General features: G+C 34.8%; 5 protein-coding genes across 7 annotated transcripts; 3 read left to right on the forward strand and 2 right to left on the reverse strand.

Annotated features, from left to right (window-relative positions):
- Nucleotides 1–88: 88 nt before the first annotated feature.
- Nucleotides 89–957, forward strand: LOC114761302 (probable caffeoyl-CoA O-methyltransferase At4g26220; the record flags this gene model as incomplete). The annotated part of the gene is made up of 3 exons (XM_028950637.1): nt 89–233; nt 300–431; nt 526–957. Coding segments are annotated over 3 exons (568 nt in total), but the record flags the coding sequence as incomplete, so codon positions are not given.
- Nucleotides 958–5,738: 4,781 nt separating this feature from the next.
- On the reverse strand, nt 5,739–7,182 carry LOC114761310 (40S ribosomal protein S15a-5). Its single transcript, XM_028950648.1, has 3 exons — nt 6,967–7,182; nt 6,232–6,392; nt 5,739–6,057 (listed from the first exon to the last, which is right to left on the reverse strand). The coding sequence occupies exons 1-3, from the start codon at nt 7,094–7,096 to the stop codon at nt 5,959–5,961; spliced, it is 390 nt and encodes a 129-aa protein (XP_028806481.1). The 5' UTR covers nt 7,097–7,182; the 3' UTR covers nt 5,739–5,958.
- A 3,324-nt stretch (nt 7,183–10,506) lies between these two features.
- On the forward strand, nt 10,507–20,011 carry LOC114761308 (zinc protease PQQL-like). 2 transcript variants are annotated; one of them, XM_028950643.1, is made up of 21 exons: nt 10,507–10,912; nt 11,823–12,069; nt 12,148–12,273; nt 12,672–12,809; nt 12,903–13,037; nt 13,145–13,402; nt 13,505–13,642; nt 13,736–13,805; nt 13,910–14,123; nt 14,489–14,594; nt 16,068–16,301; nt 16,645–16,809; nt 16,902–17,051; nt 17,132–17,223; nt 17,466–17,547; nt 17,688–17,771; nt 17,855–17,971; nt 18,052–18,162; nt 18,601–18,681; nt 19,363–19,557; nt 19,665–20,011. In XM_028950643.1, the coding sequence occupies exons 1-21, from the start codon at nt 10,704–10,706 to the stop codon at nt 19,740–19,742; spliced, it is 3,030 nt and encodes a 1,009-aa protein (XP_028806476.1). In that variant the 5' UTR covers nt 10,507–10,703; the 3' UTR covers nt 19,743–20,011. The 2 variants fall into 2 exon arrangements, with proteins under 2 accessions (XP_028806476.1, XP_028806477.1); XM_028950644.1 differs by having other exon boundaries at nt 10,784–10,912; nt 11,828–12,069.
- On the forward strand, nt 16,426–23,909 carry LOC114761309 (60S ribosomal protein L31). 2 transcript variants are annotated; one of them, XM_028950647.1, is made up of 3 exons: nt 16,426–16,430; nt 22,568–22,679; nt 23,404–23,909. In XM_028950647.1, the coding sequence occupies exons 2-3, from the start codon at nt 22,597–22,599 to the stop codon at nt 23,681–23,683; spliced, it is 363 nt and encodes a 120-aa protein (XP_028806480.1). In that variant the 5' UTR covers nt 16,426–16,430; nt 22,568–22,596; the 3' UTR covers nt 23,684–23,909. The 2 variants fall into 2 exon arrangements, with proteins under 2 accessions (XP_028806480.1, XP_028806478.1); XM_028950645.1 differs by lacking the exon at nt 16,426–16,430 and adding an exon at nt 22,294–22,336.
- Nucleotides 23,910–25,140: 1,231 nt separating this feature from the next.
- LOC114761305 (uncharacterized) lies at nt 25,141–27,583 on the reverse strand. Its single transcript, XM_028950641.1, has 7 exons — nt 27,367–27,583; nt 26,994–27,055; nt 26,749–26,832; nt 26,286–26,340; nt 25,921–26,056; nt 25,779–25,829; nt 25,141–25,685 (listed from the first exon to the last, which is right to left on the reverse strand). The coding sequence occupies exons 1-7, from the start codon at nt 27,470–27,472 to the stop codon at nt 25,586–25,588; spliced, it is 594 nt and encodes a 197-aa protein (XP_028806474.1). The 5' UTR covers nt 27,473–27,583; the 3' UTR covers nt 25,141–25,585.
- Nucleotides 27,584–27,618: the final 35 nt, after the last annotated feature.

Here is a 27,618-nt window from a genome sequence, read left to right on the forward strand (position 1 = left end):
CTCTGTAATTCCCCCCCTCCTTTTCTTCTTCCTTTTCATCCTTTATCTATCACTTCGATTTCATCGAATTTCAATCCTATTTTTTTAGGAACTTTCTGGCCTCTTCCCCGGATGCGGGTCAGCTCATGGCATTGCTCTTGAAGCTCCTGAATCCGAAAAAGACAATTGAAGTTGGAGTTTTCACTGGCTACTCCCTTCTCCTCACTGCGCTTAACATTCCTGATGATGGAAAGGTCTATTTCATGTCAAGTCCATTATGTAATTGTCCTTTCCTGTGCCTGAAAATCGATTAATTGCAGATTATAGCGTTGGATCCAGACAGAAATTCTTACGAAATTGGGCTTCCGTTCATCAAGAAGGCCGGCGTGGAGCACAAGATTCAGTTCTTGCAATCACCAGCTCTGCCAGTTCTGGATAAACTCTTAAAAGATGTAAGCACACTCTGTTCTCTAATCTCGCACATAACTTCCAATTTAATTATGTGGAAGAGAAAAACTGATCTGGTTGTGGAATGATGGGATGCAGCCGGCAAACGATGGAAGCTTTGACTTCGCGTTCGTGGATGCGGACAAGAACAACTACTGGAATTACCATGAGAGGCTGATGAAATTGGTGAGGATCGGAGGGATAATCGCGTACGATGACACACTTTGGGGTGGAATGGTAGCGATGGCGGAAGAGGAAGTTCCAGAGGACAAAAGGGAATGGAGGAAGCAAGCAATTGCCTTCAACAAAGCGATCGCGGCTGATTCTCGTGTGGAGCTCACGCTCGCCTCCGTCGGCGATGGCCTCACCATCTGCAGGCGCCTTCTCTGATTTTAAATTTTCGTGCCAATCTCTTTGGGATTACCAGTAACCTTCCTACGCACTTTCGGTAGTAAATGGGGATAGTTGGAGCTAGAGCCAAAAATAATGTATAGCAATAAATTGAATATTTCATATCCACATGATCCTACCGTATATATGTGCTTGTGTATTTATAAAAGCCATGTAAAATATATAAGATCATTTTGTGTTAAATTACTCATAATGTTTGTTACCGGGGTCATTTTAATGATCGGTCCGTATCATTTAGTACTTTGTTTGAATACCTGCATATAAACATTATGAGTTGAGATTTATTTAGAGGCTTGAACTTGATCTGCCAGGATGCCATAATTTTTATCACATGGATCCTTGTGATTTATGAGGATTGCTAATAAGGATAATGACAATATGTCTCGGCTTTGCTAAATAGTATAATAACTAAATTTTAGGGGCCTGCTTTTGCATTTTAACTTAAACTCCGTTTGCTGCTTGTAATAAGTACCCTTGTATATATGCTAAGCATAAACTTCTTTAGCAAATTTTTTTGAATGCCTACTTTTTTTTTTGTTGACATTTTGAATGCACACTCACAAGAGTTGTTGGTCACTATATCATTTGATCCATGGTATAAATAGTGGTTTACAAATGGGGTGAATTGAAATTGACTCGGATTCTTGAACACGTAAAGCTGTCATGATTTTGTTAAATGCATCGCTTGAGATCTATAAAAGTTGCATTTGTAGTTGGTTTGATAATTGCTGTATTTTAATTTAAAATAGCTAGGTGTCATGACTTTGGTATTTGAATTTGTATCTCTAATTTAATTCTACTATATATACTCAATGGAATTTGTATCACTTCAGGCTTAATCTAAATGTGCAAAATGCTTTTGGGGAGCTTTACTTTTGATGTTTAGCGTTATCCATGGCTTTTGTAGCTTTCTTACATGTTTGTTAGATATTACTCCTCCGGTCCTTATTATAAGACCCCATTTGACTTTTTATTTGGTCCTAATTATAAAACCCCAATCCATTTTGTCTCTTATATTTATGCATTTTTTCCAAGATAATCCTTCTAATAATGATAGTTTTAGCCAATATACTTAATTAGCAAGGATATTTTAGGAATGACAACACTTATTTATTATAAATAACCAACTTAACTTACTTCCTTAATTTCCTCAAATAAGTCAATTGGGTCTTATAATTAGGACCGGAGGAGTATTCTATTTGGTCAATTCCTCTTGTGAGTATAGTTGCAAATTTTATTACCATTTTGTACCTATTGAGATCTATCATAATACCATATGTGGTTTACTGGAAGCTTATTATAATTGAAAGAAATTTAATCTTTTAGTCCTTTAATTTTTAAGTCCATTAATTATGACTTGGTACATGGTCTTTAAATTTTTGACTTACTTATGATCTACTCTCTTATTTTTGTCATTGTGAATAAAGCAGCAGGCATGCCGGTGAAAAAGGAACTAAACATCGCCGAAGGAGCTGTGTTGCTTCATCTGATTTTCTGGAGTCTTATAAAGTTGGATGGTATGTAATTTTAGGTGAAGTCTATGTTGGCCACAAAAGGAAGGAAAAAAAAAGTTTGATGCCAACCGCAGCTTGAACCAACAGAGAAAAAAGATCATCAACAACCCATTAAAGTCATGATGCTACTCCTCTTCTTGATATAGGACTCAATTCTTGAGTTAGTTTTGGTCCTAAATATAAAACCAATTTATCATATTTATCAATTTTCTCTAAATTACCCATATAGATACTTCCTCAACCATAATCAAGTAGAAGAGGAAGATGGGGTATTAAGAAAGATGATTATGATGTTTTAGGAAAAATGTGTCACTTTTCTTATAATCAACTAACTTATCTAACTTCCTTAATCTAATCAAATTAGTTAAATGGATCTTATATTAAGAATCAGATAAGTATTAAATTTGTTCAAAAGGAAAAAAATCATACTACCTCTGATTTTTAATATAAGAATTAGTTTGGCTTTTAATTTGGCCATAAATATAAAATTTCAGTACACTTTATCTTTCATATTTATCTATTTTTTTCTAAAGGTGATCCTTGAAGTAATGATAGTTCTAACTAATAAATTTGATTAGCACGATATTTTAGAAAAAATGACACATATTTATTACAAATAACCAACTTAATAAATTTTATTAATATATTTAAATTAATTAACTAGTTTTTTTTGGGTGAAATAATTAACTAACTTTTATATTTATGTCATTCCACCTACAGTGTTGTTTGACTTGAGTTGCGGCGGCTCCCATGAGATTTTTTTTTTGATAATGCGGCTCCCATTAGATTTAACTTGCATTATTTTTGTTGTCGCTATGACTATCCTACTGCCGCCCTTGCGTCGTCAAAAATAAGGAAACGTTTGATGAAAATCAAATTATAAATTTAGAAGTAATTTTACAAAGTTCAAGATAAATATACAAGAAACAAATTTATCTCCATTTATGCAAAAATATTATTTTTAAAGTGTTATTAAGAGCTTCTAAACACCTCCTAAGTAAAACATATTTTGACTGTGCATAAGTAGTAAACTGGAACAGAGGAAAATATAACAAAACATTCTGAAAAATAATTTTTAAATTTAAAATATTTGAAATTACGGCAATACTATTAAATTACGTAAATAGCTATAACTTTAGTCTATTCTAAAATTTTATTAAAAGGGGACAATATATAAACTAATTTAAAAATTTGTCAGATGTAAAGAATTAATTCGCCAATATATTCTTTAATTTTTTATAACATAAAGAATATTTTTTAAATGAAAAATTAGCTAAAAGTTCCTCTTTGACGAATTTATTGGGAAATGGGAGCTGTAATAAATGTAAAGGTGTGAACCCTTTAAATGTTAGTAAATGTGATAGGAAAAAAACCATATTGTCCTGATGGATGCTAATTGCATATAACAAATCCTCATTTGCATATCAAGGATCCTAATTACATATGGTAGATACTTAGTTGCATGTGGGATCTTATGGCATATTATGAATCCTAATTGCACATCGTTGGTCTCATATGCAATTCAGCATTCTCAATATGCAATTAGAACAACGCATGTGTAATTATGGATCAATAATATGCAATTAGGATTTGTGATAAGCAATAAAGTCTCATATGTAATTAGAATCACCAATATACAATTTTGGATTAATACATATAATTAGGATCTGTGATATGTGATGAAATATCATATGCAACTAGATATTTATAATATGCAATTAGAATTAATAATATGCAAATTTGATCAATGATATGTAATTAGGATCCGTAATATACAATGATATCCCATATGTAACTAGGCATCCACCATATGTAATTAGGACATGTGAAGTATCCATCAAGGCAATAAGATCTTTTGCTTATCATGCTTACTGACATTTGAAGGGTTCACACTTTTTACATTTATTACATGTACCATTTCCCAATCAATTTATCAAAGAGAGACTTTTAACCAATTTTACTAATCCATGCATTATTTAAATGAATCTTTGATACTTGTTGTATTATAGTATTATAAAAAAAAGTTTTATTTTAATATATAACAGTTTCATATGATTTAGACTGTCATAAACAAAAACGTTTGGCCCAAAAAAAAAGGCTGTCAAAAACAAAAACATAGTTTTAATCAGGGTTCATACCTTAAACTTCAAATAAGTGAATAACTAAGCGGAATAATGAACCAAACATCCAAAAGCACTCGATCAAGACAAAAGAACAGACTGATTTATTTATTTATTTATTTTTTCCCGACTCACCTATCCTAACCCTCTTCACAGGAGGGACACCCACCCACCCACCCACACACCCAAGCACAACACACACACTCTTCCCGCAAGCCACATGGGGATTCAATGTCATTTGAGCCAAAGCTCATCGGCAAGAACAGACTGATTGCGCTTACGTCCAGGCCGATATTCATCTTCATTCTGAAATTTTTGTATATTACAAGAACCTTGAAGTCTCTACGGACACGTCCAAACCTATTAATTTCTGACTTTCAAGATCTCCCTACTGCTTCCTCTTCTGAAATGAAAAGCCTTGCGCCTTGCCCACTCTTGACTTGCAGATTTACGCGTAGCCTGATACATGTTCTCGACCTCGACCATCACCAAAACCTATAATACATTGTTAACTTTGTGAATTAACTCATGACCAGTACCTATTGCTGTGACCTCAACTGTCCTACGGGATTTCCCTGAAGTTGCGTCTAGGAATCGCTTTTCTGAATTTCCTTCTAACACACCGGATACTCAGTAACGGACGTCGTAACGATGGACCTCAGTTCACCCACTGTTGTAGATTCGAGGCTTCTCTCCAGTGTGGATTGCGATTTTTTTGTTTTTTGGCCATTAGGTGTGGATTGCTAATTAATTTCTTCTCCAGTGCGGACTACTAGGTTTCTCTTTGGTGGGGTTTATGACTTCACATGTTGGATTCTTTTTCCCACTTTTGGTAACAGCAAAACGTTACTCTCTTGGTCGCAGTTTATGTGTTAGCTCTTTGGGGATGGTTTTGGACTTTGCGCTTCCTCACTGCACCGTCTACCCCAGAAAGACATTCCACAAGGACTGCCTGAGTGCCAAGTAAGTGTCCAGTATCTCATCTCCAACCCAAAGCCAAGGCTAGAGTGTTGAAACAACATTATATCTCAAAGAACCTGAACCATTTAGGGACGCATATGCAAGACTTACCTGGACTTATCTTTGCGCACAAATGTACAACATAGCACAATGCCCTATGATTTAACTAGGACGTACAACTCTATTATCGTCCAGATCATTCTGGACAAAAGCAGATTTTCCTTCCCGATATAATCATCATAGTTTGCGAGATAACAATTTGGTCTTATACTTTTATTCCATCAGCATACAGGAAAAAACCATCAGCTAGAGAAGACAGCATGAGAAGATTCTAATATACATCCCATTCATCAAGCATGAAATGAGAACTGATACAAAATTCATGCGGGACAAAGTAAGAACAAGTTATTAGACAACAAAACCAGATTGGATGATGATGGACAAACATTTCCCCACCCGTTTCATTCAATAAGAACAAGTCAATACCAATTATAGCTCATGCCAAATTAACATCGCAATGATTGATTCTAGTGAAAGTAACCAAGAACTTGACCACCAACATTCCGCTTAATGGCCTCCTCATGATCCAAAACGCCTTCAGGAGTTGTAATCACAACATAACCCCACTGCACAGAGGGAGAAGGACAACATCATTATGACCCTTTTGCCTTTCTTTCAGTTCACAAGGAGAAATAAAGAGCATTTCAGACAAACTACAGTCTTCATATTGAAGCCTCCATCAATTATAAACAACTGCTCAGAACACTAAACGTTAAATAAAGTGGGAAGCTTCTACAAACCTGATGTGTTGGAAGAGTTTTCAATCTGTATTTTTCAATGTCTATTGCCTTGACATCTTGTCGGAATGTAAGAGCTCTGCAATCCTTAATCCTGCCTTGAAGTTCAACTGTTATCCTCCCCACTCTATGAGGATCAAAGACTTCAAAGTCCTTGATATAGCCTATCACGAATTACTTCAAATTTTTTATATTGATATTCACAAGACGAATAGAAGACGCTACAATGTTAAAAGTTCTAACTCAGAAACTCAACGGTCTTGAATCTCAATAATAATAATAGTAGTAGTAGTAGTAGTAACTCAACGGTCTTGAATCTCAATAATAATAATAATAGTAGTAGCAGCAGCAGCAGCAGCAGTAATAGTAATAATAGTAGTAGTAGTAATAGTTCAAGATGCGGCAACAGATTATCAGTTCAACCGTCAAGTAAGAATAACAGGATGAAAAACCACCTTCTTAATAGCAAATTATAAACGACCCTAAACATAGTGAGTAAGGGTAGCTCAAATTAATCGCCAATGAATTACAAAGGGGATTCAACGTTGTGCTTCAGGTATACAAAGAAATCAACAGGACACAAGATTTTTCCATTCATTTACTAATTAATTCCAGGGTGAATAACAAGAAATTCATAGGAAAAGATTTCATTTTTTCCTTTTTCATAAAAAAATGATTGACCTAATCAGAGAATCTAGTTCCTTAAATTGAACCCTTAGCATATCATTGAAACTTTACCTCGGTCTTTCATGATCCTGAGAAAGGAGGATATGACGGTGGAGATGGGCTTCAACTGCACGGAAGCTTTCCCCCTCCTCTCTGCATTCACCATAGTTCTTAGAGCGTCATTCAGAATTCTCCTCCCCATCTCCAATCCTCTCCCTCGTATTCCGCCTAACCAAGAATACAGTCCAGTGTTGATGGCGAATCCAAGGTCGACCCGCCGGTAAAGCAGGGTTTTGCTGAACTGATATTTTCGAACTAGTAATAGTAATTAAAATATTGGGCCATCGGGCTTTTGTAAATGAAGCCCAAGCTCCTCCTTTTTGGGGCTTTTTTACCGATATACGATAAACAGTAAAACAATATACCAAAATGCTGTACTTTTGAAACTATTTACCAATATACTGTACTTAAAATCATTTTTGGCAAGAACAATTTTAAAATTACACACAAGTCGTTCTTGGCGTGAACGATTTCAGAAATCGTTCACGCCAAGAACGATTTTACTTTTTCATATTCACTCTCTCACATACGAATCTCTGCCAATTTTACATGCAAAAATAAGAATCATTGACAATGCTCCCATGAGGCTACAATGTCTATATTGCATTAAAATTTCAAAATCTCAATTGTTTTAATTTTTTAAATAGAGCTTGATGAAATTTTTTGTTATTTCCTTTTCTTTTTATTTTTCTCGTACCAAACAATACGTAACAAAAAAAATGATTTGATTGTAAATTTTTAATTGTAGCAATTAAGTTGTAGGACTAAATTATTATTATTATTATTTTGGTCACAGGTATAAAAGGTCCATGCCCAATACTTGATTTCTTGTCAAACCGAACAAATGCCACATGATAGGCTTTTTTACCAATATGCTTTTAAAAATTATTCAGCAGATAAATGACTTTAAAAATTATTCATCTAAAGAACGATCTTAAATGTAGCATATTAGTAAATACGTTTAAAAGTACAGCATATTAGTATATAATTTTACTTTTTATAGTATTTTGGTAAAAAAGCCTGTCGTGTGGCATTTGTTTGGTTTGATGAGAAATCAAGTATTGGGTATAGACCTTTTATGCCTGTGACCAAAATAATAATAATAATAATAATAATAATAATAATTTAGTCCTACAGCTTAATTGCTACAATTAAAAATTTACAATCAAAGCATTTTTTTTTGTTACATAGTGTTTGATATGAGAAAAATAAAAAGAAGAGGAAATAACAAAAAATTTCATCAAGCTCTATTTAAAAAATTAAAAAAATTGGGATTTTCAAATTTTAATACAATATAGACGTTATAGCCTCATGGGAATATTGTCAAGGATTCTTATTTTTGTATGTAAAATTGGCAGAGATTCATATGTGAGAGAGTGAACAGGAAAAAGTAAAATCATTCTTGGCGTGAACGATTTCAGAAATCGTTCACGCCAAGAACGACTTGTGTGTAATTTTAAAATCGTTCTTGCCAAGAACGATTTTAAGTGTAGTATATTGGTAAATAGTTTCCAAAGTGTAGCATTTTGGTATATTGTTTTATTGTTTATCGTATATCGGTAAAAAAGCCCCCTTTTTGGGGCTGTTTACTGCCTCCCTTTTCTTTTTTGGTGAACGCTTTTTATTGCATTTCCTTTGAGAGGGGAAAATGACCCCAAAAAAGGAGACAATTACAATAAGATCCTTAAAAAAATAAAATAATTCCAAAACAAATCTCAAAAACTGTCATTCTCTATTCTGAAACTTGTCCTTACAGGCTATTTAAGTTGTTATCGAGAATTTTAATACCCCTATTTTTTTTAAAAAAAAAATAAACCCCTCGACAAAGACTATGTTGGATAGGTGACCATTAGGTCACCAATAATTTTTTAACATTATAATGCAATAAATATATATATATATATATAAGTTAACTCATTTGCTCTGATTGCAACTTATGACAACAATTTATTTGGAAATGATAAGTTTTAATTAGAAAATAACAAATCTAAACTTGAGATTAACAAGGTATTTTTTCTTATATGTAACACAAAATAACATATAAATTAATTAAAAATGACAACAATTTATTTGGAAATAACAAGTTTTGATTAGAATATGATAAGTTTAAACTTAAGATTAACAATACATTTTTTTTTATACATAATGTGAAACAATGTGTGAATTAATTAAAAATGACAACAATTTATATGGGAATGACAAGTCTTATTTATAAAATGACAAATCTAAACTTAAGAATAACAAAACATTTTTTCCTAATAAATATCGTGAAATAACATGTGAATTAATTAAAAATGATATTGTTAATTCCAAATCTAGACTTGTCATTTCTCAATCAAGACTTATCATTTTCATATAAATTGTTGCCAGTTTTTATTAATTCATATGTTAATTCACATTATATGTAAGAAAAAACACCTTGTTAATATCAAGTTTTGACTTGTTATTTCTAGATAAATTGTTGTTATAAGCTGAAACTAGAATAAAGAAGTTAGCTTATGATTTTTTTTATTAGCCCAAATGACTATGGAGTGGTGGGATTAAATTCCACCCCAACCACTTCCCTTAAATAGTTTCTCATGACTAAAAATTTTTTTTGTCACAAATAAAAAAACTCTGTTGGTAGCCACCATGGGGGAATGAAATTTTGATTATTAATAGAGCATAATGATATCGTACGATTCATATAGCTAATCTCACATAGTAAAATAAGACTTATTATTGTTGTTTAAATTTCAATTTAGATTTACTTTTCATTCTTGTTATTTTCAACCCTTAGACAATTTCATGTTTTTTTAAGGGTTAATTAATTCGCAAGTCCTTGTAGTTTTAACCAATCTTGAATTAGGTCCTTATAGTTTTTTTTCTTTTTATCAGGTCCTTATACTTTTATTTGTTTTTAATTAAGTCCTCGCATTTATTTTTCTTTTTATTAAGTCCTTATAATTTCACTAAATTTTTAATTAGGTCCATCTAGTTTTAATTTTTATTTATTAATTAAATATAAACTTAATTAAATAAATTACTACTGAAATATAAAATATTAATAATTAAATTAAATTAATAATTATATAATAAAAGATAAGTAATATAATTAATTAATTCAGGAAAATTTTCTAGAACAATTAATTTTTTTTGCAAAAAAATTATTACAATAATTTATTATATTTTAGAATATTATTGTTTATAAACTAATATTAAAGAATAAATACTATTTTATGTTTATAGAGTAGTACTATTATAATTTATAAAATAAAGAATAAAAAATTTAGGGACTTAATTAAAAATAAGGTGAACTTATAAGGACTTGATAAAAAAAAATAAATGCAAGGATTTAATTAAAAACAGGTAAAAGTATAAGAACCTGATAAAAAAAATTATAAAGACCTAATTCAAAATTAGTTGAAACTATAATGACTTTCAGATTAATTATCCTATTTTTTTAATTGTCATTTTCCCTTAAGAGAATAGGTGAACACGACCACTCCTTTTTTTTTTTTTTTTAATTGCGTATACCAAAAAGAAGAAAAGGACCAAACAGCCCCACCTGCTTGAGGGAGAATCCGAATTCCCACCACCAAGATGTATAGCAATAGACATGATGCATCTAGCTGCCTGACATGAGACGCTGCTCAAAGTTTCGACTGGAAAAAGGCAGAGAAGACAAATAAGAAAAAGAAAGAAGGCACGGAAACAAAAAGCAGCGTGGGGTGTCACCGTCCAAGGAGGTGCTTCTTCGGCCGAGACGAATGGATTTACTTCCGGCAGAGATGAGGCCGATCTCGAAGAAGCAAGGATTTCGGTCGCTGAAGCTGGTGAATGTGGACCTGGACCAGGTTCTTGCAGAGCAACCCGTTGGCGTGGACTATGGTAGACTTGACAATGGACTACACTACTATGTTCGACGCAATTCCAAGCCTCGAATGAGAGCTGCTCTTGCACTTGCAGTCAAAGCTGGGTAAGTTCCTTTTTTCCTCTAACTGTTTGGTTCATTCAATGCTAATTACTAGTTGGTGCTTATATTTAAGAATTCTTTAGGCTGCTATTTGATCCACCCTAGAAATCCTGGATTATTTTGCTGTTTGGGGAATTAAAAATGCATTTATGTGCGGCAACAGAGGCTTTGGGATTGAAAGCCATAACTTAGCATGGTAAACTAGAAATTCTTTGAATTTAAGGAAAACCTGGAGGTCCTGTACAATCTGGCTGGGGATTGAACGGTATTTCTGTTGATATCTTGATGAATGTGGATGGAATTCGGAATGGTGGAGTGAAGACTATATATGATGTTGATATGAAGGAAATGAATTTTCTATTAGCCCATTGGTCATGTGGGAAAGCATTTGCTTTCTTCGATCTTATGCGAGTTTGAAAATTCTCCAACTATGAAATTATGAAAATTTAACTGATTATCATTTTATATCTTCACTGATTATTCTTGCTTGTGACTTGGCTACATTTCCTAGAGAGGGGAGGGCTGCTAACTGTAAAAGTCATGATCAATAACGATAGGCTTTTAACCATATATCATAAAAGAATTCAACAATTGGACAAAACAAATACACGCTTTGTCAACTTTTATACGTCTGAATGTCCCTCAACTTTCAAAATTGAAAATCAGCCTCCTGGATTTTTATTCTTCATCATTGAAAACCTCACTGCTACTCATGAATTCTTTGAACATTGAAATTGACGATATATTCTCATTTTTTTAGCAGCTAACTTATGAATTCTTGTAACATCTGAATTGTTCTGGTGAATTAATCATCTCTATGATGCATTACTTAGCCATTTGAATTATTGAACAAACTTTAGAAATTTTTTATGTATTCTGATTGTAAGTTAGCGGACATACCAATTCATGGCAGGTCAGTTCTGGAAGAAGAAGATGAACGTGGTGTTGCTCACATTGTTGAGCATCTTGCATTCAGTGCCACAAAGAGATATACAAATCATGACATTGTTAAATTTCTTGAAAGTATTGGGGCAGAGTTTGGAGCTTGTCAAAACGCTGTAACATCTTCTGATGACACAGTTTATGAGCTCTTTGTTCCAGTTGACAAGCCTGAACTATTGTCTCAAGCCATTTCAGTTTTGGCAGAATTCAGTTCAGAGGTAGTGAGGAAGCAGAATTCAATATTGCTGGAACTAATTGGTTCTTTATTGAGTATATGACTGGATTGTTCTGTTCAGATTCGAGTTTCAAAAGATGACTTGGAGAAAGAAAGAGGAGCAGTGATGGAAGAATACAGGGGCAACAGGAATGCAACAGGAAGGCTGCAGGATGCACATTGGAGCTTGTTGATGGAAGGCTCAAAGGTACTTGTATCTGTTACAAGCTATTTCACAATTTTCTTACATGTAACAATGATTCATTAGTTACTGCTTTTTGGGCATAATCTTTTAGATGTGATTCTTGTTCTTAAACATCTTACACTTAATTTCTTTGTTTTTTAGACATATTTGTTTGTTCGAATTAGTAGCCTTCTCTTCTCAATTTTAGCAGGAACACTTATTTTAAGACAAGCCTTTGTTAATTTTTTGAGATCAAAGGAAGCATTTTTTCACTGTTGAAATGATTTTTTAGATAAGAGATGATTGTTAAAAAATCTACATATCTAGTAAATTTATAGGAGGTCACATTGTTTACAAGCCATGGACACCATGACTTGCTATCAATTTCATGTCATTTTCATAGAAGGCTTAATTGGTTGCAGTATGCTGAAAGGCTTCCAATTGGGCTAGAGAAAGTAATCCGGACAGTTTCTCCTGAAACGGTGAAGCACTTTTACGAGAAATGGTACCATTTAAGCAATATGGCGGTGATAGCTGTTGGAGATTTCTCTGATACACAGGTTATATTGCACTTTACCTTTTTGTGTTCATAATGGACACCTGGAAGCATTGTCAGGTCAAGATTTCTGAATGCTCTCCTTTCTCTATCTCAGGGGGTGGTTGAGTTAATAAAGACTCATTTTGGTCAGAAAATTCCAGCGCCTGATCCTCCACGTATGCCAGCATTTCTGGTTCCATCACATGAGGAGCCACGATTTTCATGTTTTGTTGAATCTGAAGCTGCTGGGGTAAGTAAGTAACAAAGAATAATATGTTTTTGCAAGTTTACAGGGCTACTTTAGTGACTTACTCTGCATGGAAGATGATATATTACTCTGGATTTGAACAATGACAGTCTGCAGTTATGATTAGCTATAAGATACCGGCAGAGGAGCTGAAGACAGTAAAAGACTACAGAAATTTACTTGCTGAATCCATGTTCCTGTATGCTTTAAATCAGAGATTCTTTAAAATATCTCGTAGAAAAGATCCACCCTATTTCTCATGCTCAGCTGCTGCTGATGTTTTAGTTCGTCCACTAAAGGCTTATATAATGACTTCATCGTGTAAAGAAAAAGGAACCATTGACGCCCTAGAGTCAATGCTAACAGAGGTGCTTTTAATCTGGCTAAATTCGAGCTGCAATTTGTTTTTTGAACTATCTCCATTTCCATCTTTTTACCTCTTGTTTTATGATTTATAACAACATTAATAGGTTGTGAGGGTACGACTTCATGGCTTTTCTGAGCGTGAAATATCTATAGTTCGTGCATTACTCATGTCAGAGATTGAATCTGCTTATTTGGAGCGAGATCAAATTCAATCCACCAGCTTGAGAGATGAATATTTACAAGTAAGTTGATATTCAATATGTTATATGATTGTATGATGGATATTGACCAATAAACTGTAATTGATGTTAGGGAATAATTGTTCACTTTTGTAGCATTTCCTTCACAATGAACCTATTGTTGGGATTGAGTATGAGGCTCAACTCCAAAAGACTCTTCTACCGCGTGAGTTCATAAGTCATGTGCTTGTATCTTCTGGTATCAAATTTTGACAAATATATTCTGACAGGCTTTATAGTTGAGTTGATACAAGTTTTCTGTATCCTTAGAAATATCGGCATCAGAAGTCTCTGATTATTCAGAGAAGTTGAGGACATCATGCAGTTGTGTCATAAAGACCATTGAGCCCCAAGCTTTTGCGGTAGCTGATGATCTGAAAAATGTTGTGAAGAAAGTCAATCTTCTTGAGGAAGAGGGTAGAATCTCTCCTTGGGATGATGAACACATTCCAGAAGAAATAGTCACTACAAAGCCAGATATGGGGTGAGTTGAAGCCTCTTTTCTTTTGTATGTTATGATTTGTTGATGCTTCTTCAATGTCCAATCCTAGATCCCACAAAACATAAATCAATTGAGTGCCGTTCATGATCATATATCCGTGGAATGGTTATGCAGTCTAGTCTCTTGTTTTCATATGTGATTTTATTCTCAGTTTTACTGACTCACAGAAGATCGTTCTATCTTTATAAGCGTTAAAATGTTATGCAATCAAGTTTTCTTCAAGTTAAATTTGATAGTTTGAAACTTCCAAGCGTTATTATATTCTTGATGTATTCTTTATGATTGTATTTAAATGTCTGATCTTAACTATATTTTTTGGTTATTGATTTATTTCCCCTTTTTATTAGGAGTATTGTACATCAATTTGAATATCCAAATATTGGAGCTACTGAACTAGTTCTGTCTAATGGCATGCGAGTGTGCTATAAGGGCACAGACTTTCTCGATGACCAGGTTCCAATTCTTACCAGCATTACTTGTTGAAATTTTTACGTGTTTTTTTCAAACAGATTGTATTGGGGTGCTCCTCATAAATGTTATGGAACTTTGTTGTTTCTTGATTATACTATTGACAATTGGAGTGGAACTTTATCAAATTATATGACATGATCCCTTGAGAAAATTAAGTTTGACTATTTCAAGAACATAGAGAATAGAGAAGTGAGGGTGTGTGTTGAAAGGTGGAAGTAACTTTGTGAGCATGAGGAAGTCATTTAAATGCTCTAATAAGGAGTGGCTAGGTGAATTGGTTAAGACAATAACTGGATCAAAGGATGATCGAGATGGAATACAAATGTTATAGGCTCTTAAGTGTGTTTTGTAGATGCATAATTATCACCAGCAAGGATGGAATTTTTGTTACCGTATCAACAAAAATGAATAATGAAGCTGTAATTCTGAACAAAAGTTGAAGCTTTTGCTTTAACTTTCAAACTAGATGGCCAGTTGGCCATTACTATTGGAAAAATGGGATTTTATTACATGTGTAATGTGGTATCTTAGAGACTAGAAGTAGAGAGAGTGAAGAGAGAAGAGAGTTAGAGGAGATAGAGAAGAAGTTTAGAGAGAAGAGGGGAAAACTGAATCATACGCTCAATATTTATAAGATGACAGATAAGGTTTATACAGAGGTTAAGATGCTGTTTATAGGCATCCCACCAACTGCCTAATTAGCATAACTAACCAGCAACTAGAACTACCCAAACTACCCGTCAGCCTTTATTGAATTAGTAAGCCAAATATTAACCCACGTGGCTTATTGAACTAGTGACCACCCCTAGAACCCATATTATTTATTCTATGGTTACACAACAATGTGGAAATGAGAAAATATTTAGAGGCTGCTCTTTTTTTATTAGTTTGACCTTGGCGGACCAGAGAACAAAGAATTGGCTTTTCATATCTGCACATATTCAGACGTCTAGTTAATTAGTATTAGGTGTTGGAATGTGAACTTCACATCACTATAACGAGTTTAATATGCTCTTCAATAATTGCTTGCTATTTCAAGAATGTGTAAATTTCAAGATAATGTTCTTCCCCCCTCCCTAAGTGCTTTGGCTACTTGTTATGTGCTGTGCACAGAAGAAGCCCATAGTCATTTTGAGCATTTGCTTCTTACCATGTCCTCTGCATTATTGTGGAAGTTACTATTTTTCATGCTGACTATAGTTTCCAAGACATTGGAGCTACTTTCATATTCTCAGTCAGCTGCATTTGCTGCTAGTTGGGTTCAGATTTGAAATTCTTTTTGTTAGCAAATGGATATTGATTCTAACGCATTCATGCAATTACTATCAGATATCAGCAAATACTCAGTTTCACTACTTTGGTGTTTCAATTTTAGTGCTGGTTCAAATATAATAATTATTGGCACTGAGCATGAATTTGCTTGTATCAGTCTCGATCTAAGCTTTGTCTCAACAGGTTATCTTCACAGGGTTCTCGTATGGGGGCTTGTCTGAACTGCCAGAGAGAGAGTATTTCTCTTGTTCAATGGGACCAACCATTGCTGGGGAAATTGGAGTATTTGGCTATAGACCATCTGTACTAATGGACATGCTTGCGGGCAAGAGAGCTGAAGTTGGGACAAAAATTGGAGCATATATGAGAACATTTTCTGGTGACTGTTCGCCTTCAGACCTTGAAACTGCTTTGCAGGTATATTTAAATTTATTGCAAAATTGTTTCGCTAGTTTGATCACAACTAAGAGTTGAATGTAGTTGTTCTTTACCAAGTGGAAGCATGATATAATATAGTCATATAACTAACGAGTAGTTACAGAAAGAGTGTGAAATAAGTTTGAACTTTGAACATTGAGATATTCTTAGTATCATGATTTATGCTCTGTAACTGTAGTATAACACATACAGTGGGTTCTTGATGTGATTGCAACTCTGGAAATATATTGCTCCTGTTGGGTTGCTGCTAATCTAAACAATTCATCATAAGATTGTAATTATCTTTCTGCGCAATCTCTCATTGTTTTGCTTATTTGGCCAGCTTGTCTATCAGTTGTTTACTACAAATTTAACACCAGGGGAAGAGGACGTCAAAATAGTCATGCAGATGGCTGAAGAAGCAGTCCGTGCTCAAGATAGGGATCCATATACTGCTTTTACAAACCGTGTGAAGGAGCTTAACTATGGAAACTCCTATTTTTTCAGAGTATATGCAACTAGTTTTGTGATTCCATTCAAATTTATAGACTGACTGGACCGTTCCTGACTTCTGAGTAAACTTTTTGTTTTTTTGGGCAGCCAATTAGAAAAAGTGATCTGCAAAAGGTTGATCCACTTAAAGCCTGCGAATATTTCAGCAATTGTTTCAAAGACCCATCAACTTTTACAGTTGTGATTGTTGGGAATATTGTTCCTTCTGTTGCAGTGCCATTAATATTGCAATATCTAGTGAGTTGGATCCATCTACCAAAAGCCTGATAACATTGAATTGATTAGATACCAATTGATTTCATCGATGCTTCGTGCAGGGTGGAATTCCAAATCCTCCTCAACCTGTTATGAACTTTAACCGTGATGACCTGAAAGGATTGCCTTTTACTTTTCCGACAACTATATCTAGGTAAATCAATGCATCTCTGACACAAACATTTGTCATCATGATTGTTGTGCAGTTTTATACGTGCGAGATTTGTAAATTCACTAGGCTCGTGATTTTTTTCTGATTTCAAAAGAAAACAGACATGTTCTTTTACATATTTCTAGTGAAAGAGATTGAATGCTGTCATTTCTCTATCACCTTTCATGGCATTTTAAAGATTAAGTAATGCATTTTGCTGATTAAAACATACTCTCTGCTTGTAGAGAAGTGGTTTGGAGCCCCATGGTAGAAGCGCAATGTTTGGTGCAGCTATGTTTTCCTGTGGAGCTGAAGAATGGAACCATGGTGTTTGATCTTTTTTATTTTTATTTTTTAATTACTCTCTTTCTCTGGCTGAGCTAGTGCAGTTATCTGGACTGTGTATAATTTATTATTGTATATACCACCAATTTTACTCCTGTGTTTTTTGGGGAATGATATGTCAGGTGGAAGAGATTCACTTTGTTGGCTTCTTGAGCAAGCTTCTTGAAACAAAAATGACACAGGTTCTTCGTTTTGAGCTTGGGCAGGTACATCGTGTTATCAGATGCAGCATCTTCCTTCAGTTGTCTAATGTGGAATGCTGAATTTTATGATTTAATTTGTCTACTAGATTTACTCCGTTGGTGTTTCAATATTCCTGGGTGGTAATAAACCCTCAAGAACAGGTGATGTTCGTGGTGACATCAGCATAAATTTCTCCTGTGATCCTAGGATATCTTCAAAGCTGGCAAGTCTTCTGTAGTTATAGAACTAATGAATTTCATAGTATTCAGGGAAGATTATTATATTTTGTCATAATGTTAACAGGTAGATCTTGCCTTGAATGAAATATTGCGTCTTCAAGAGGAAGGACCTTCTGATCAAGATGTTTCAAGCATCCTTGAAATTGAGCAAAGAGCTCATGAGAATGGACTGCAGGTTAATTTTGTCTTCAACCTTTTGTTATAGGCTTCACGGACTTTTTTTCAACTGCTAACACAAAATAATACTCATCTGGTCCTTAATATAACACCTGTTTCACTAATTTGACATAGTTTTCTTAAAATATCCTAATCATCTTCCTTAATATCTCCCATCGCTCTCCTACTTGATTATGGTTGAGGGAGTATCACTAGGGGTGATTTGGAAAAAATTGATAAATATGAAAAATAAGTCTTACATTTAGGACCAAGATTAGCTCCACAATTAGGTTCTACATTAAGAACCAGAGGAGTACATGCAAACAGACTAATCGATTTCCTGCACCCACCATCTCAACCATGAAAGCTCAAAAAATATTTAAGATTTATGGGTGAAAGAGACTGTAATTACCCTCCTATCCTAACATCTGTTTCTATGTTGTGTATGCTTTTTCAGGAAAATTACTACTGGCTGGATAGGATTTTGCGCAGCTATCAGTCAAGAGTTTATTCTGGTGATGTTGGCAAGTCTTTTGAGGTTGGCGGTCTTGCTCTGTTTTGTTGCTTGTGATTTCCAAATACATGGAACTACCATCTGCCCTATTTGCTTTTTAGGTTTCCTTTACATAAATGGTTTTTTTTTTTGCCATAGAATTGGTCTCATGTATCATTTCCACATACTCCCTCTGGTCCTAAGTGTAAGAATCATTTTATAATATGATCTATGTTATAAAATGAGTCTTACAATTAGGACCGGAGGAGTATTTTTTCCCCCCCAAAGAAAATACCTTGCCTACATTTAACTTTCCAAATTTAAATCAAAATATTATTTTGATTTTCAAAACTCAAGCAAACCTCACTTAAATCAGGTGAGTTTGAAAAAAAGAAAGAATTTTTTTTCTTGGGAGGCTTGCGTAAGTTTCAAAAAGAGTTTAGTTTCATGTAATATCTGGAATATTCAAGGATAGTCAGGCGTCTTAATCCCTTTTCCGGCCGCATTATGATAGTAACTGTTAGAGTAACAAATCATCATCAATTTTTCCTTGCTGTGATCTTCACTTAGTCCCCGGAGACTTGCAGTTGCTGATTTCTACTTATTAAGGATTCTGTGTATAACTTAGTTGTGTAGCAAATAATGGTGAGAAGATAGGTCATGGTTTTGTTACCCAGTTTTAAGTAAGATGAAAAGCAGTTAAATTTGTAATCATCCCTGCTGCAGATTCAAGATGAAGGGCGGTCGAAAGTTAGAGCAACTCTAACACCATCAACTGCACGGTTGGCACTACAAAGAATACTTCCTTTTCCGTGCAATAAACAGTATACTGTTGTGATTCTAAGGCCCAAAACATCTCCTTTCAAATTACTGAAATCAGCATTCGAATCTACTCAAACTAGCTACACCAGAGATGCGAAGGTTAGTTATCTGTAGGCCTCATTTGTTCGTTTTGAAGTGGTGGAATCCTGATCTATAAATTGTAATGAGCATGCATCGTGACTCAAGAGTTCATAATTTTGTGACAGATTTTAGCTGGAATTGCTGGCCTAGCAGTTTTGGCGCTTGGTTTGTGGAGATATTCTCGGAGTACTCTGAAATCGTAGGCTCTAACGCAACAGGGCAAAATTTTTTTGAAGTTACTGAAAACAACTTAAAGGTGATTCTTCAATTCCTGACCAAACGTACATATTAAATATTTTACAAGTGGATTCTATTGCAGAACCAACAAGTGCTTGTTTCGCCTTTTTGCGATGAGTGGGAGACGCATCCAAGTAGTAGTGGTCAATGTGAATAGTCACCGATGTTTTCTACTTTATTTGTATCTAAAATCTCGTAATACTCGTGAAGCTAAAATGGGTCCGGTATGTTGTTTAGATAACATCAAATTGGGTGAGTTGCGTTACTAATTATATGTCCGTCCATGAATTATGCTATCCATTAATTATGTATTTAATGAAAATAAGCAAAAAGCCACTACATTTAATAAAATCTATATAATTAAAATCTCTGTAATAAACCTTTCCTTCTATGATTATCATCATCAGCTACCAATTTAGCTCACCTTGAAATGATTGCGAGTGTTGGGGGAATTTTTAATATTTTGAAATCCATTTTTTTAATTATTTAATAAATATATAGTTATTTAATCTAATTAGTAAAGCGAAAAAAGTGTTTGTGTGGCTGTGAACGTCCCAAAGTTTTTTTTTAATCAATAGCTTTGCTTCCCTCTAATTAAGTCGTGCAAAGTACGTTTCAATAAATTAAAAAAATTATACAATTAGAAATATAGATATAATGATTTATCATCATAAATGTAGTTCTTTGCTTTTGTATTTCAAATATCATATCAAGCAACACCCACCGATCCTTGCATAGCACGGGGAAAAGATTCTAGTCATGGGAGATACGGCGAGGGAAAAGCATTTGACTGGAAAAATATGGTAGCTTGGGCGGCTGATGAGTGATGGTGGACCGGGCTCCTTTCTGTTCCTTGCCTTTTTGCTTTTTTTTGACCAGCACCTTGCGGGAATGGCGGATATAAAAGTTTGTCATGTAAATAGCGGAACACATAGAAGCCCTCTGCTCTAATGATCCCCTCTTTGGGTCCCACTCTAGATGCTTAGAACTTTTTTTTTTTTTTCCCGGTCTGAGAATGTCGAAGATTTATTTTTAGGAGAATTACAATCAAATCTCATAGAAGAGAAATAATTATCAAAAAGTCCCAATAACAACCTCAATAACCTATAATGACAAGTTCTATAGTGAAAATAACAACCTGTAGACTTATTTTTTAATTGTTTTTCTTGTTTGAGACCTCGTTGTGATTTTCTTTTTACTTTTCCAGACTTGTGTTTACCTTGAGAAAAAAGAACGTTTGAGCACAACAAATTTTAGACTGGGATTGTTTTCTTAAGGGGAAAAAAATAATAAAGTCTTCTTTCGGTTTCTATAAGTTCGGATCTGATTGTCATGCTATTCAAATTTATTGGTTTATGGTCAAGTCTAACATCTAATGTAACAAAAATGACTATTTTTATTTTAAAAAAAAAAACTATTATCATTTGTTAAGTTATTAAGAATATACCAAATGTATACAAAAATCATGTATGTATGATTACTTCGTCTCAACTTGCGCAACTTAATTTTTTTTTTCTTTCTAAAGAAGAGCAACGGAGAATATATGCATTAGACCTACTGAACTAGATTCACGTTGATGGGAAATTACTTATATCAGCCATACATGAGCTGATTGGGCTAAACATATAAAGACAACTGATCAGGAACAATTGACCCTTCGACTTGAGTCGCTCATCCTGTACTGCCAAAAAAAAAAAAAGCGGAATAATTGACCCTCATTGGGTCACTGCGATCGCCTACGTTCACATGGAAGCTGCATTTATATGCGTCGGATTCTTGCAATTATAACGTCAAAATTCCCATCTCTATTGGTCGTTTAAGAATAATTTTTGTGTCATCTAATAATTTTTTCTCTCCAAATCTCTTCAAGTCATTAGCTGCTAATATTTTATTACATTATACGTAATATGTATTTCCTTTAAAAAGTATCTTTATACTCTTGTCTTTTGATATCTTCTACAAGTGTTATTTTTACTTTTTACCTTATCTCAACTCAACAAATATTTTATACAAGAAATAGATGGTGCTTTCATTATTAGATAATAAACATAGCCCATTTGATTTTAAATTTCACTACGAAACTATGATTTTATTTTTATCGTAAGAATTAAGGTTAAACAAAGATTTTTTTAAAAAAAAAGAGATGAATGCATCTAACGAAACAAATATAAAAATGAAAAAAATTGTCTGACAGAATTACCAATTTTTTTAAAAAAATTGGAAAAATAATGGGGTGTATTTTTTTGGCTGGTAGAGAAAAAATTAACACCAATGATATTTTATGTTCGGACTTAAATAAATTCCTATGTTCAAATTTTATTACCGCATCAAATAGCTATGGAAACAAATTTTGCACTTATCTAGTCTAAGTCAGCTTTAAGCAAGGGGGGCTTTTAACTTTAAGTAATTGGCTAAAAAGGCCCATATACTCATCGGCCCAGAGAAACATGATCGGCCACGCAAGCGGGCCATTAGGGTTTATGCGTTCTATTTGAACGCTTTCTCCCTCCCCCGCCTCACCCTTGGGAGATCCTGCCTGACTGTCGAAACCCTTCCGGAGGTCTTCCTCTTTCTGTTTTGTGATTTTTGTGTCTCTTCCCTGTTGGTATTTCTGGAAATGTGGGATATTGTTGTTTCTCATCTATGCTTTTTTTTTTTTTAAATCAAGTTTATGCATCTGAACCTTGGATAAAACAAGTCTCAAAGAAGTTTAATCTGATTTCTTGAATTTCCCTTTTTCTCCTAAGTTTCTTGGGCAAACATAGCTGTAACTTGTGGATGACCTGCACAGGTAATAGGTCCTTGAGAAGGGTAAGTGCAATGGTGGAGAAGACGACGGGCAGGAAGGAGGAGGTGGTCACCAGAGAGTACACCATCAACCTCCACAAGCGCTTGCATGGCTGGTAATTATTCCCTACACCTCTTATCCTCTTTTTATTTGCCTTTTGCTCCTCACTATAATTTGTATTTCCGGTGGTTTCGGTTCAGTAGCTATTTAAGTAGCTGTTAGAGACTGCATATGAGGCCGAGTTACGTAGCATAGTCATATTCAGATAGCAAGTGTTCCTTGTTGATACTCTTCGTTATGGGCATTCGCAAGTTTATGTCATTGCGTCTTTGGTAAAACTATTCTAGCTCAAACGAAGCTATCTAAGATTGGCTACCAGTTAATTTAAATGGTAAGAATTAGTAACTCATTTGCTTCTTATAACAATGACCAAATATCAGAAATTACTCGCTTACATCGACATTGAGGCGAAATGTTGATTTATCCTAGGAAATGGTTTGATTTTAGTTCTTTCCCTTTGTGCCCGGTTTGCCTTCTGATGCTCATGGAATGGTTTGCCATTAGATTCGTTTCTTTTCTTTTTACGCTGAGGGCTATGTTTGGCTCTTTAATTTGCTTATTGGCAAAGTGAGGCTGTTGGTCACCTACACATATTGAAAGCTATTTTGATATTGATGGATAATTTAACCAAAATGTCATCATTTTGTGCAGTTTGTAAGTTTTGGCTTCGAATGGCATGTGTTGGGAAACCGGTTGACATGACAGTCATAACTGTATATCTAATTTCATGTGAAAAATTCTCACTCATTCATTGCGTGATCTGTCGTTGTGGTAAACAGCACATTTAAGAAGAAAGCTCCTAAAGCAATAAAGGAGATAAGGAAGTTTGCCCAGAAAGCTATGGGGACAAATGACGTGAGAGTGGATGTGAAGCTGAACAAGTACGTCTGGAGCCAGGGAATCCGAAGTGTCCCAAGGAGGATTAGGGTACGTATTGCTCGCAAGAGGAACGATGACGAGGATGCAAAGGAAGAGCTTTATTCCCTGGTTACTGTAGTTGATGCCACCCGAGAAGAGCTCAAAGGGTTGGGCACTAAGGTTATTGAAGATGAGGATTGATTTATCAAACTTTTTGTTCGAAGGTTAAAACAAATGGTAGTTTTTGGACATTAGACATTTACTTATTGATCTTCAGTTTGGGTATTTATTTGTTTGTTATAGTTAATGCGGTTTTCTAATTTCCTTTTCGTTAAGACATCTTGTATGGCTTTCCATAATTTAGATTGCCCTGTTCAGGTGTTATCGTCAGGAAGTTTAATCAAAACTCCAATGATTTTGAAAGTAAGCTCTTGTACTTTGACAATGACACTTGCTATTTGAATAGTTCGTTTTCTTTCCCGTCACAGAATAAAAGAAAAATGCAAGCTCGGTCAGAATGCCCCTCATCTAGAGAAAACGGATAAACACAACTTAAGGGCTATTTGCTACTAGCAAGCCTTGTAAATGGGGTTCTTGTCAGGGTGCGCTCATGAAACTCCAGTGCAGACTGCAGAGATTCTCCGTCGAATCAGGTTCCGCAATCCCAAAGGGTTTCCTGCATCCGGAGAGCCAAATATCCTCAGCATATATAAGCAAAAATTCTTTCCCACTTTACAAGCTTAACAAAGTTACAACCGGCTTCCTTTTCAGGCTCCACTTTAGTTTAAGTGGATGATCCCGTTCACTGCTACAGTAGACCATCGACTTAATGAGAGAACCTCTCACGGAAAATATGCATATTAATAGCTTCTCAAATGATGAAGTATAATTAATTACAGCTTAAAATAAGGGATTGTTACAATAATTTTTTGTACTTGATTGTTTAAATTAATCAAAACATGTAGGGGCGTGTCAATGAATGTTCCCTGATGTTAAATTGACCCAAGCTTGCTTGGTTTTAGCCTTATATTTATCGAGATTCATTTGACTAGTTGAAAGAAGACAGTAGTAGATAATCATTTCCAGGCGATTACCCTAGTTCAATATCGGTTATTCTCGTGTTAATAAGATTATCAAAACAGACCTGAAGAAGATAGGCAACTCAGATTAAACATGGCCAGCCAAGTCCAGTTATGAGGAGTAAAAAATCTTTCGTTCATCAAGCAGATAACATTTTACATTAGGCAATTAAAACGAGTCGTAAAAGTGGAGGCTACTTTTCTAGATTTAAAAAGGAATTTTCATCTGCCACCCTAGGACATCTCTTACAATCTTTTCTTTGCCATTTCCCCCGACAATTTGATTTCCAAAATCTATTATACCAATAGTTAGCTAGATTAAGCAATAAATCGTCTGCTTCATCTCTAGCTAGTTTACTCATCAGCACGGTTCTCCCAATTTCCCCATACTATGTTTTTTTTTTGGGGGGGGGGGGGGGGCGCCGTGCATTACATGGTCTTCATACAGCAAGATATTCACAGGCTGTGAACAACGCAGTTTTGATAGGTTCTCTGTCCAGGGGCACATGCACTCGAGCATGGCTAATTGTGTCACGAAAATAATTTTATAGAGACTAGGAACATCAATTACTATAATGATGAATGCGTTAAGACAGCAGCCACGCAACTAAAAGACAAGACATAGATCGAGTAGTTTGCTTACACAAAATATAACATTATGAGATACAGAGTCCGAACTGTTATTACCTTACCAAAGGTCCAAAGCAATGCTCTCTTGACCTCTCTACCAAACTGCATATTTCCCCGGGAAGGAGAAGTAAATAATAACTCCAAAAACTTGGTCCTTGATCGTGTCTGTTCCTATCTCTATTCAGTGATCCTTTTGTCTTACCCAGGAAGCAGAAAACAAAAATGGAGCAGTCAGAAAATCAATACAAGAACTTTTCTCGGTTCCATCCAATGGCTGACAACACTAGTAGGCTCGGTCCACGTGATCCATTAGAAGACCTTCATAAAATGTTCTCTAAATTCCAAACTGTTTTTCAAATCCCATGCTTTTGATCAAGTAGACAGAAGAGGAATTCTAGCTTGCTTTGTAGGCATATATGTATCCTCGGAGTTTTTTCACCTCTTCTGATGACTCAGCTAGTAAATGATCCACATAGAGACAGATTGCCGCTCCACTGCAGCATAGAATCGAAGCAATTTATAATGTGCATAGTCAATGCATATAATGATATAAAATACATATGAGCATGTAGTGTCATGACATATACCCAAGAGGACCAAATGGCAGCCAGATTACATCCCACCGGAACTTTGGCAGTCTACCAAAAATAGTCGATATTAATATAGATGTCATGCATACCTTAAAAAGGAAATAAATATGCAGTGCACAACGTTTATCCGAGAATATACCTGAACATGTAATATAACCAGAAAATTGCCAGAACAAGGCCAGTAAACCATGAGTACCAGATCCATCGCCTGTGATGCATTGATTCATGGAGCATCCCCTTGACTGCAAATGAGCAGGCTAGAACAGCAACCCAATCTATAAAAAAGTTTTAGGATCGGTAAAGTTTACATATGTAAGACAAAGCCTCGTTAAGAGCATGGTATATCATTATAGATCAGTACAAAAGGCTAAGGAAAGCAACAGAAATTGAATACACAGCGACAACGCAAACATCATTAGAGAGAATACCAAGAGTTGACCATGCCCAAAAAATGAGCGACTTAAAAATTTTCATTAATAATGCTAGATACAAGGTGAAATGAACCTGCTAATATACTCATCCAAGGGTAAAGCTCCTCGATGAAGTAAGCATGGTATTTCTGTTCATCAGAGGACAACGAAAAATAATGAAATATTTAATATTCATCAAAGGAAACTGTTGAAGTAATCCAACATATAGTCTCATGTATCAATTTCATCAGATCCTCTCGTTAGCTAGAAAGATACTTCGATCCTACGAAGTTAGAAGACTAAGAAAAAGTAACAAAAGTTATTCATATTGGTCAGAGTTTACATCAACACTTGTCTAGACGCATAGGGAGGCAGAATGCTGCCAGTTATTTTCATCAAAATACAGAAGGCATTTAAAAAAGGTAATAATTTAACAGGTGAAAAAGATTGAATATTACAACACAATGGATTCGCACTCAGATATTACCGTAAGAAATTACACAAAAGCGTAAAATCCGATTTTAAGATGTCCAAAAAAGGGACTGGAAGAGACGTACCAGTTCCCATGGAGATGAAGCCTGCTGAAAGATGGAGTACAAAAGAAAGAGGATGTAACAGCAGAGAAGAGCCGCAAATACAGTCTTCATGAAATTGAATTTCTCAGGTGAGCTTAAAATTAAACTTCAATGAAATTATATCAGCTTATCAAAGACAAAAGAACGTATGATATATAAGAAAGTAAAGCTTTTCAAAGACAGAAATGAACAAAAGACAGGATGATATATAAGAAAGTAAACCATACCCTCCATAAGCGACTCTGCTGAGCTTGATTCCTTTCAAACGACCGAACCAACTCTTCTTGTTCTGTGACATAATCATAAATAAAACAGCAAATTTTAATGGCCAAGTTTAAACATGCAACACAAATTCTTATAAGAAGGAAAATTTTCCCGTCAACTCTGGGGAAAAAGACCTTCTTTATTCTTCGAAGAGCAGCGAGTGAAATCGCTCGTAAAGCTCCCGAAATCATCGAGCCCCAATCACCATACATAACTAATGAAAAGATAACTAATTATAATATGATTTTTTTAATCATTTCTCCATTATCGGAAAGATTCCCCGAAAAAAAAAAGGGAGTGAAATTGCATTGGAGAAAAAATAGATTTGAGAGAGACCTTGTGTATCCATGGGACGAAAGTCGTCAAAAGTAGGATCGTCGCGAGTAGGGAGAGAGAGCTTGTTTTGTTGAGAATTGTGCCAATTTCTTGCGAGCTTCTTCATCTCTGAACCCAACCTGACTTGCGAGTTGCGAGCTGCGAATGCGAATCCAGTCCCCTACTTGGCACTCGAGAAAGCTGAAAAGTTATTTCTTGGAAAATTTTGTAAGAACATATTTCAGCTCCGGCTAAATGCGGAAGACTTGCACT

This window comes from Neltuma alba, unplaced genomic scaffold (genome assembly GCF_004799145.2).
Source record: "Neltuma alba isolate B1F8T4 unplaced genomic scaffold, ASM479914v2 tig00011116_pilon, whole genome shotgun sequence".
NCBI classification, from domain to species: domain Eukaryota; kingdom Viridiplantae; phylum Streptophyta; class Magnoliopsida; order Fabales; family Fabaceae; genus Neltuma; species Neltuma alba.